General features: G+C 39.7%; 1 protein-coding gene across 1 annotated transcript in view; it reads right to left on the bottom strand.

Annotated features, from left to right (window-relative positions):
• Positions 1 to 839: 839 nt before the first annotated feature.
• The window catches only part of lrp2b (low density lipoprotein receptor-related protein 2b), a 41,359-nt gene continuing 31,570 nt past the window's right edge, over positions 840 to 10,628 (bottom strand). The window contains exons 64-79 of the mRNA XM_005753510.1: positions 9,888 to 10,016; positions 8,142 to 8,273; positions 7,909 to 8,034; positions 7,302 to 7,445; positions 6,894 to 7,059; positions 6,608 to 6,736; positions 5,843 to 6,063; positions 5,565 to 5,747; positions 5,096 to 5,215; positions 3,271 to 3,433; positions 2,555 to 2,618; positions 2,298 to 2,429; positions 1,888 to 1,977; positions 1,647 to 1,703; positions 1,462 to 1,509; positions 840 to 1,092 (exon numbers count right to left, since the gene is read on the bottom strand). Coding sequence (XP_005753567.1) covers positions 1,081 to 1,092; positions 1,462 to 1,509; positions 1,647 to 1,703; positions 1,888 to 1,977; positions 2,298 to 2,429; positions 2,555 to 2,618; positions 3,271 to 3,433; positions 5,096 to 5,215; positions 5,565 to 5,747; positions 5,843 to 6,063; positions 6,608 to 6,736; positions 6,894 to 7,059; positions 7,302 to 7,445; positions 7,909 to 8,034; positions 8,142 to 8,273; positions 9,888 to 10,016 — 1,916 coding nt within the window. The 3' untranslated portion in view covers positions 840 to 1,080. The remainder of the gene's footprint in view (positions 1,093 to 1,461; positions 1,510 to 1,646; positions 1,704 to 1,887; positions 1,978 to 2,297; positions 2,430 to 2,554; positions 2,619 to 3,270; positions 3,434 to 5,095; positions 5,216 to 5,564; positions 5,748 to 5,842; positions 6,064 to 6,607; positions 6,737 to 6,893; positions 7,060 to 7,301; positions 7,446 to 7,908; positions 8,035 to 8,141; positions 8,274 to 9,887; positions 10,017 to 10,628) is intronic.

The following is a 10,628-nucleotide window of genomic DNA, read 5'->3' as shown; positions in this document are numbered from 1 at the left end:
AATGGAATTTTCACCTCAGTCCAACAGGAAAAACAGACAAAATCAACAAACTCCCTTTTAAATGGTTTTTGTTTCAATTTTACACACCAACTTCTTTCTTGCTATTTACCACAAGTGGGTTTATTATTTCTGACAGCCCATGAAGGCAGCACTGTTTGCACACATGCTGTTAGCTGCATGCCCCTTTGGTTTGCCCCTCCATCCATAGCTATTCATCCCCTCCCTCTGTGCCTCCGTCTCTCACTGAGCAGTACAGACTACACACTTTGGCTGACTCTGGCAGATGCCTTGTGGGGAATCAGTATTATGAAAACAGGGATTGTGAATCATCACAAACACACTGGTCACAGCTCTCTGTTCGTACCTCCCCATTGTGCTTTCTCTGTTCTCCACTCTTTCTGCCCACTTGTTTTCCCCTCTCTTTCACTTTTCTTTTGTCCCAGTGCTCATGTGGCCGGCCTAGTTGTTGCAAGCTCATAGACCTTGATGTGTTCAGACACTCATGACAGTGGGGGAGAAGACGAGCAGAGTTATCACAGTTGCTCTGTCATCACTCTCAAAACTGTCTCTTTGATTAAAGAGATGACAAAGCGTTTCATCCTGGTTCACTGGGCCAGATACAGTAGCTGGGAAACGGAGTTCTGTTGGAGATGAGGGAGCGGATAACACCAGCGGGATCCTCTTGTGATATAATTGCCAGAGAAAAGCATACTGTGCATCCAGAATGGAGCAAGTACTGAAAACACACACTGATGATAATGGCAGTTTTATTACATAACTTTCTCACAATTTACAAAAAGAAATACAAACTTTTAATTATTAATATAATATAAGTTTTTACTGAGTTTTTTAAAAATCATTGAACAAGTTTCTTATCAGTTATATTAAATCATGTTTTTAATAGTGCTTTTTTATTTATTTATTTTTTTACACAAATAGCTACCATGAATTTAAAGCCGGTTAGTTTTTGACTTTCTCTGATTTGTTGAGTTTGTTGAAACGATGCCGCTGTTTTACAGAAGCAAGTGAGGGTTTTAGTCCTGAAACAAGGTCCAGTCTAGTCTCAGAATCGGTAATGTGTTACGGGTCCTCCTGGAAGATCAAAATGATTATTTTAAATGGAGAAATTACATTTCAAGTACCCAAATTTTTAATCACAATTTTTAATCACAGAAACAACAGCAACAAAAAAAAAAAAACGTAATGTCTGTCATTTAGACTGCAGCTTTTTACTTGAAGCATAAACATACAGCTCACTAAAGCCCGTTTACCATTAGTACCTACTCGGATCAAGTTGACTTGGATCGACTGGTTTTCCATTACAGTATTATAGCTCCCACTAAGTACTAAAGGTGATGCAGTGTCCTGGGTTTGTGTGCTATCCTGTCTAATCTCTCTCAACTGTCCCATCAAATAAAAGCTAAAATGCCCACATTCACCCTTTGTGCATCCTGTGCTCACCGTGTATGCAGGGTTTTGGAAAGATGCAGAACTCTCATCTCCATTTGGCTGAAACATATGCAAAGGAATTTTTTTTTAAAAGCAGGCCCATGTGTATGCAGATGATTGCAGATTCAGATCCCGTCATTATTTGCTTTCAGCTTCTAATGCTTGAATACTATTCTGACATCTGTCTTTGTGGATACCTGCGTGCTCGAAACAGCTGGTACGCCAGAGCCATATGCTGGGATCCCAAAATCCTCCTAAAAAATGCAAGAAGTAGAAGAAGTTTAGAGAATTAAATAAACAAATAAATGATCACCACACAATAAAACAAATAAGACTATCAGAGCGAGATTTGAAAGCAATTTTTGTAAGGGTTCAATGTGTTACGACTCGCTCAAATGAAACTAATCTGCGAAGATTTGTGATGAATGTGATGGCAACCTCGATGGAAACTTCAGGCTTGGAATCACTTCCTATGTGTTCAATCACAGCTTGAGCCTCTTTCCCATATAAGGGATTCTCAACAAACTCCTGAGGGAGGAAAAAAAATAGGGTCATGAGACCGAGCTCATCAAAATATAAAACCCACCAGATCACAGAGCAGTGTTTTAATACAAGAATATGATGCTGAGGAAAGGTACTTTACTTTTTTCATGCAGTTACGTAACACAATAAACAGCACATACAAGATTTGCACTACGTTCATATTAAAGCCTTGAAATGTAATTTATACACAAAGTCTGAGCACAAGAGCATAATTCATAGGGGAATTGTTAGACGCAGACATGAAATAAAAAAAGAAATAGAGAGGAATCAAAGTCCACAGGAGAGCAGTGTTGTTGTTTACTCACCTCATTTGTTGCCATAGGAGCGGAGGTGGCTTTAGGCAAGTTGTTGGAGGATAGCGGTTCTCCACCTTCATACGCTGGGTTCTCAAAATTCTTCCCTGATGTCTCCACCGTGAATACGGACGTACAGGGGACCTGACATCACACAGCACACATTAGCGTTATGGATCACCATAGACAGGATAAGAAAGTATAATCTGTATTAAATCTCACAAAGCATTTTTAAACAGTTAACGAATATATTTTGTTTTGCTACTGACCGCCTCTCCATTCTGCAGGCCTTCATTGTCTTCTCTTTTCATGCCATTTTGGGTTGAACCATTCCTGCAAAGTATTATTATTTGGATGTAAATATCATACTAGCATGTTCTGATAATGCTCTGTCAACAACCTTTAAATATAATGAATGGATCTGCTTTTATATTCATTTTTATTCAGAGTGCTATTGAATATTGAATAAAAATGTTAAAATATATCAAAATGAAATATGAATTCTTATTCTTATTATTTTAATATTTGTAATAAAATTTTGTAAAAAAAAAGTGTGGATTTATCATTGTTGTGATTTTACTGTTTATTTACTTTCCCATTTGATTTTAAGTTTACTTATGAATTTCCTCATTATTAAATCTCATTGTTAGACCATCACGCAGTGTAAGGTTTGTGGAACTGGTGCTCAAAATTAACAGTACCGGTAATTACCAAATATATATTTTTTAATGTTTATGTAACAGTTAATCCACCAGTATGCACAAGTTCTGATTAAAATGATACCAAAATAGGTTTTGTTTTTAGCTGTGAATTTTCAATTGTATTGTTTCTCCCCCCCAAAAAGCAGAAAAAAATTATAAACCATATTATTTTTTTTGATTAAGATGTCAGATTAGAGGTTTTTTTTACTTTCATTCCTGAACACAAAATCAGTTTTAGTGTTTGAATGTTACACTTCATTAATTTCTGACTTTTCCGATCTTACCTGAAGTTTGGAAAATTAGCCATTGATGGCATACTGGGCATTTTGGGCATGCTTGGCAAGTTGTTCCGCAAACTCTCGGCCAGATTCGACTTCTTCTTGGCAGCATAGACCAGAGCAACCAGCAGAGCCACAACCGCCACCGTTACCCCGATGGCTATTCCAACTGCCAGGGAGGGACAGAGGCAGGCAAGCAGGCAAGAAGTGACGTATGAAGAAGCTCGTTAGAATTAGAAGGACATTTTTATTTTGTTATTATCTTATTTTTCTTTAATTACAATCAAACATACCTGACGATGCAATCACATGGAACACGCTTATCTCGCAGAAATCTCCTTTCCATTCTGAAGGACATCTGTACAAAAAGCAAACCACAAACATAACAGTTCCAACACTGCCAATGGTTTAACTTTATCTCACTGACATTACATTAACACCAGCATTAACACAGCAATTTAATCCAATGTTTTATTTTGACAGCTGGCAGGGAAAAAAAGGAAAGACAATCTTACATGCAGAGAGCCTTGTTGTCATCAAAGTAGCAGGTGCCTCCGTTTTGACACTGGCAGGGAGGCGGCATGGTGGGTGGTGGATCAAACCCTGAACAATCATAACATTGAGAGGTTTTTACTGTGCTATGGCAGGAAAACAATCATTACTGAGACATCAGTACTGATGATACGGTCTAGCTTAATTTAGTCACTTTATTTAGTTATTTATGTAACAATAATTCAAAAAACAGGCCCTTCAAGGTGCTTTATATTGTAAGGTAAAGACTACAATATTAGAAAGAAGCCCCAAGCCACAATCCCTTCTAAGCAAACACTTGGTGACAGTGGGAAGAAACTACAAGCAGAACCAGGCAGAACAGTGGCCTTTATCCTTTCTCCCATTTACTGTTGGTCTCTCACACCTGCTCAAAATTTCAGTTCATGTAACACTAATATAAAAATTCAATTCAAATCAAATTTATTTATACAGTGCTGAATCACAACAACACTCACATCAAGGCTCTTTATATTGTAAGGTGGACTCTACAATAATACATACAAAGAAAACCCAACAAGGATACGACCTCCTATGAGCAAGCACTTTGGCAACGGTGGGAAGGAAAAACTCCCTTTTAACAGGAAGTGAGAAGGAAGACAGGATAAAAGACATGCTGTGGAGGGACGTGTTACAGTAATGTCACAAAATAAAAGTCTGAATACATTTACAGTAAAAATGCCAGATTAATATGGTGAAATAATATTATCCTCACTATTAGCTACCAGCTGATGTGAACCCCAGCAGAAATTGGCTGATCTGCTGCGAATGAGGTTGAGCTCGACTTCACAGCCTGCCTGAGTTAACACTGCCCTTGATTTTATGACAGTACACATGTTTACTAAATCTATTTAATCTATTCTATTTAGTCCCACCAGCTTCACTGAACTCTGTGTTAATTTGATGCTGTGTAGGTAACAGTGAAAGTGATAAAAGGTTGTCAATATTGCTGCAGGAAAGATCACAGAATAAAAAAAACAAACAACTGATGATGAATTGATGCATTAATACTTCTAATCCTTTTCTACTTAATTTGAGCAGTCTAAGAACTCAGTCATCCAATCACACAAGTTCTTTTTCCTATGCCTAAGAACTTTTAACTCAGGACTCAGTGCCTTGCCCTACGATACTTCGACAAAAAAAGGCAGGAATCTTACCGCCAACCTTCCGACTGACAGATGATCTGTCTCTTGAGCTGCTGGCACTCCCAGCTAAGACATGATGCCTACTATTTTATTAAAAAGAACAGAGGAAATTAAAAAAAAAAAACTCCTCTTCTCACCTGCATCACATTCAGTTTTACTGCCTGGGATGAAGCTGGTGCCCTCGGGGCAGGCACAGCTGTACCCTCCCGGTCGGAGCAAACACAGGTGGCTGCAGGTTCCCTTGCATGGATTCTTCACTGCAAAAACAAATAAATAACATATATTTCATGTTTCATCATCATCACCATCATTGTCCAGGCAATCTCCTCTCTTTACAGTTGTGGCTAATAGAATAATAATGTGTTCCTCTGTTATTCATGGTTGCCTTCTTCCACTTTCCTGCACATTACTGCTAATGCTGAACACACAAAAAAACATAAAAGAGCTCTTGTGGGTCAAAGCACTCAATGTTCACGACGTTTAATGGACTATTAACGTAATATCACACAGAAATAAAATGGATACAAATGAAGAGGCTTTGCACACTGTAAACAAACAAACCCTGCATGCACAATTTGTGGACATGTGAGAGAGTGTGCAGCTTACTGGCTATGGTGTTGTATCTCTGCTGCTGGTACACAGAGACCTGGGTGAGCCAGGGTCCAGCAGTCAGCAGCTTGATCTTGTCACCCTGGCCAAACTTGTCCTGTCGAAACACCTCGCCCTTTTCCTGAGTGCTCCAGTAAACATGGTCTTCGAATACACTCACACTGAAGGGGTTCCTTACATCTGGGAGAGATGCAGAAATGTTTGAATAGTTTTACTCAGCTCCAGTAACAGCAACCGTTTGGAATATGAACGATGGATTAGGAAATTAGGATCACCTATGTACACGGCCGTTTTACGCTGCTCTCCTGATGGCAGAATAGACTCTATGCGGCTCTCCTTGGAGTCTGACCAGTAGATTCTGTCATTGTTGGTGAAGTCGACTGACAAGCCAGTGGGCCACCCAAGACCATCAGACACAAGAACTTTTCTCTCCTGACCATCAAGCCAGGAACACTCAATTTTGGCTGTGGTCCCACGATCTGCCCAGTACAGCATCCTGCAGCAACATGATGGACATGAAATAACGGCTCATTAAGACCGTTTCATTGAGATTTCCCAGGACAGCTACAAATTCTGAAACTACAAGTATTTTGAAAATCTTGGCCAACACTGATACTGATGCAGGGTTTCTAACCAGTCCCCCCCTATGCTAAGTTGCTAAGTTGACCCTCCACCTCCACCATATCAGCTGATATCTCTGCTTATGTCCACAAATACAAAATCACAGTCATCTTGGCAAACACAGAAGTCCTGTGATGTTTCATATTTGTACAGTCTTCATATGTTGCTCTTGAAGGTATATCATTGAATCGCTAATAACATCTAATATGGGCCAGTGCAAACTGGGTTCTGGCATAAAAGATACTGTCGTTATTTAGCGTGTAAGAGGTGAGAACTCTGTGATTTTATGTGACCCTGTTGTATATGCACTGACTCATGTGTGTTTCTGGGAGCTCCTCTCTTATGTTTTTGTGCTTGATATATAAATTAACAGACTGTGTGCCTGTGTTTAGAAAATCTAAACACAGGTGCAATCTTACCCCAGTCGTGGGTTCACAGCCACAGCAGATGGGTGACCCAGGTCAGTCTTGACAAGGTGCTTCCTGTAGCGTCCATCCAAGAAGGCCACTTCTAACCTCTGCAGCTTGGAGTCTGCCCAGTAAAGGTTTCTTAAAAAAGGAACAAAATTATCAGAGAGCTGAAAAACATTCTGGCGCTTTATGGGCAAACCCCCTAAAACTTTAATGTAAATAAAATATATTTTAATAAATTTGGATTAGGATTAAGGCATTAGAGCACTGAACCACTGTAATCAGGTAAACTCACCTGGCGACCCAATCCACAGCGATGCCGTCTGGGCTGGTGATGTATTTGACGCCGAGATCAACAGCAGCACCGATGTTATTACTGCCATCGTCCACTGATGGTATGTATGCTCTCTTTATGGCGCCTGGCATAGCGTCTTTACCAGCAACAGTGAAATACACCATACCTGACAAAACACATTTGTTGTTGGTGTAATTTGTGTGCACCCAGGTGTACTATGTGGTTTTTATAGTAGGTAGTCTTAATTATGGTCAAACTATCGATACCAATGCTAATACTGACCTGAATACTAACACAAGTTGTCTTTATAGGTCAAAAGTATTGATATCATCAATACTGGCACTTTATTTACTTGGTATCAGATCGATAGTATCACACAGCACTGATGTTAATCAATGGATATCTTACTGAATCCTGTGTTGTTGTGGTCCCAGTCGTAGTCCAGAGCCATGATGTGCTCCTGTTCTTCGATGAAGTCATGGTAGCCCTCTGTCTGCAGGTTGAACCTCCGGATACGAATGTTCTCCGGTAGAAGCAGCATGGGAGCTGCTCCTGTTGGACACACACATACATGTTTACATGTTTTTGTTACTGAAAAATATAAAAACCAATCAAAAGTGTATTCTTATTGTTTAAAGACATTTCATTAAGGTGCACAGGCTGGTCTCTGAGGTCTTTAAGAGTTTCTAAGAGTCTCTCCACCAATAAAATAATCAGTATGGCCTGCATCTACTTGTCTTTTTATAAAATATACATTGTAAAATATATGAAATGTATAAATGATGTAGGTAGTTTTTAACAGCAATAGAAACAACAGTTATTACTTACAACAGCATTCTTGCTGTTTCAAATCTAGCAAGAGAAAAGGCATGCCTGCTAACTAGACCCACCATTAAATCATTGATGAATCTGTTTTTCACACTTAGATGAGAAAGAAGACTGTAATGAGGCCAAAAATATATTTCAGTAGCTGTGAAGTCTTCTCAGCTCCAAAGAAAACCCAGCGGTTTCTTACCCACAGCCTCGCACATTTTGCCATTGCCCACTTTCCTGTAGCCGGGGGCACACTCACAGTCGTAGCTGCCTTTGGTGTTCTTACAGACCTGAGGACAGGTGCTGTACACCTCGCACTCATTGATGTCTGAAAAAAATCACCAGCCAGGATCAGAAGGAGTGTGGGTTTTACCCAACAGATATTTAACTAGACATGTATATTTATCATAAACATGTATGTATGAGTGTGTGTACCCAGGCAGGTGTAGGTGCTGTCTGGGTCCACTGTGTATCCGGGCCTGCAGGAGCAGATGAAGCCTGTGCCATCGAGGTTCGTGCACTCATGCTGGCACAGATTCTCGTCACAGTTGCGATCGAGGCCAAAATCTGGAGGACAGACAACGTGCAAAAAACAGCTTTTGAGCCACACGCAAGAGCTACTTATAGGCTTAGTTTACACAGGCAGATTAATTCAGATATAACCCAGTAATCTGGTTAAATGTATTCACCATCACTGAACATATGTGTAAGCACCTCGATAGAAGCAGATGTTTTTACAGTTTACTGGCTGGGAGCACTGCTAGGAAGAAAGACATCAGCTCAGAGTAGGAACTGCTGCTGCCCGTCAATCTAAAAAAAGCACTAAAAGAGCCCACTCCAAATAATCTGAAGTCATCATCCTACAGTAAGTAAGATTCAAAACAGTTGCCAGTGTTTTAAGAGGGTGACATCCTAGGAAATTCACCCCAAGGTCAGACTTTGCAGTGCTCAGAGAAACTACAAAAGAACCCAAGAGGTTCCTCTCAGACTTTCCAGGCCTCAGTTAACACGTTAAATGTTAAAGTTCATGACAGCACAATTAGAAACAGACTGAACAAGTATGTCTTCTATGGAAGTCCGCGAAAAACAGTCTCCTCTACAAAAAGGACATTGCAAGTTTGCAAAGTTACAACTGAATAAACTACAAGATTTCAGGAACAATGTCCTTTTGACATACAAGATGTTTTTCCATGGACAAACAAACACAGCATATCAGCTGTTAAACACGGTGGTGGAGAGGTCATGATCTGGGCTCATTTTGCAGCCACACAACCTGGGCATGTTGCAGTCATTGAGCCACAAACTCCTCTGTCTGACAGATAAAGCTTGGCTGAAATTGGGTTGTGTAACAGGACAATGATATGAAGCAAATCTACAACAGAATGGCTGAAAAAGAAAAGACTCCAAAGTCCAGCCAGTTTGACATCCTGTGGTGGGACCTTAAGATAGCTGTGCATCAACAAATGCCCACAAACCTCAATGAAGGGAAGCAATGTTGTAACGAAGAGTGGGACAAAATTCCACAGTGGCGTGAAAGACTAATAAACTCATACAGAAAATGATTATTATTGCTGATAAAAGTGGGTCTAAAAGCTGTTAAATGATGGCCTTTAGTTCTTACTGCTTCTTTAGCTTAACCTTTGCTAAATAAATAATGAGACCATGTCATGTTGATGTTCATGTCTGGTTATGTTTAAGTTATTTTAGGACCCAGTAAAGACCAGATGATTTTTATTATGTCCTGGGTGGCAAATTTCATTAGAATATTAAAGTAATTATCTATATTTGTGCTGTGCAAAAATCTCATTAATTTGACAACAGTTATAATACTGTTATCCTATAATTCTCTCTGATTATGAGAATATATCTCCTCTTTCTGTAGAAGAGCACATAATCTCAATTATGTAATATTATGCATAGATCCATGCCATATTTCCTACTGATTGCACAATACATTTGTTTTTGTTTTGGTCAATATAATGCTTGGATTCGTTTTTCTGCCTGAACCAAAACACCGTAAATCTTTTATTAAAGCTCCGTGAAAACACCATCATCACTCGTCCTAAAGGATTCATGCTGTTTTTTCCCAGGAACATTTAATTCCAGCCATTGAGTTAAAGTGAAAAGACGATGCTGTCCTCCTGCCAGGAAGCTGAAGAAGTCTTTTGTTGTGGCACTTACTGCAGCCCATTTCGTCTGTGCGGTCTCCACAGTTGTCATTGTGGTCACACACGTATTGCAGGGGCACGCAGTGTCCGTTGGTGCATTTAAACTCCTCCAGTGTGCAGGGGGCCAGTGTGGGCTCGCGGCCTGTGAAGGACACAGTCGAGATGAATCATCAGCACAAGTATTCAGAAATGGTTGAGTGGGTATACAGCCCACCTCTGAAAGCGTCACCTCCACTTATCTAAGATTAAATTCAGAGCTTTTTCTAGAAGCTCTTTACTTCTAAATTTTCAAACACAACTCCTCCCACTAGATTAAAGCGTAAACATGCTTTCATGATGCACATATACGCCTTTCACTCATGCTTGTGTATCACAGAATTGCACATCTTTACTGTCTCCTGCCAACAAACAAGTGGATTTAGATGAGCAAGCCAATGTCCACCTCTGCTCTGAACCAAACTATTTAATCTCCTCTCAAAATAATTTGCTCTGATTGATGTTTAAGCTGATTGTGTAACAATTCCATACAACAGACTTTTTCCTTATCCTTGTTATGTTTCAGCTTTGTGTCCTGTGCAGGCACTGATGTCATTTTGGGATTTCCCATTTGACTGGCTTTAAAGAGGAAAGTTCAGGATTAGCATTGTTGTTTGGACTAATGCCTGACAATCCCATGATAAGAGGTGCATTTGCTGAAACTAATATGCAATCTGATTATGTTCACATACAAAAAGGAATGAGATATATATATATA

This window comes from Pundamilia nyererei, unplaced genomic scaffold (assembly GCF_000239375.1).
Source record: "Pundamilia nyererei isolate P.nyererei 1_Seehausen unplaced genomic scaffold, PunNye1.0 scaffold00435, whole genome shotgun sequence".
NCBI lineage: Eukaryota > Metazoa > Chordata > Actinopteri > Cichliformes > Cichlidae > Pundamilia > Pundamilia nyererei.
The sequence above is the reverse complement of the archived record's forward strand: the minus strand, read 5'-3'. Positions and strand labels throughout refer to the sequence as shown.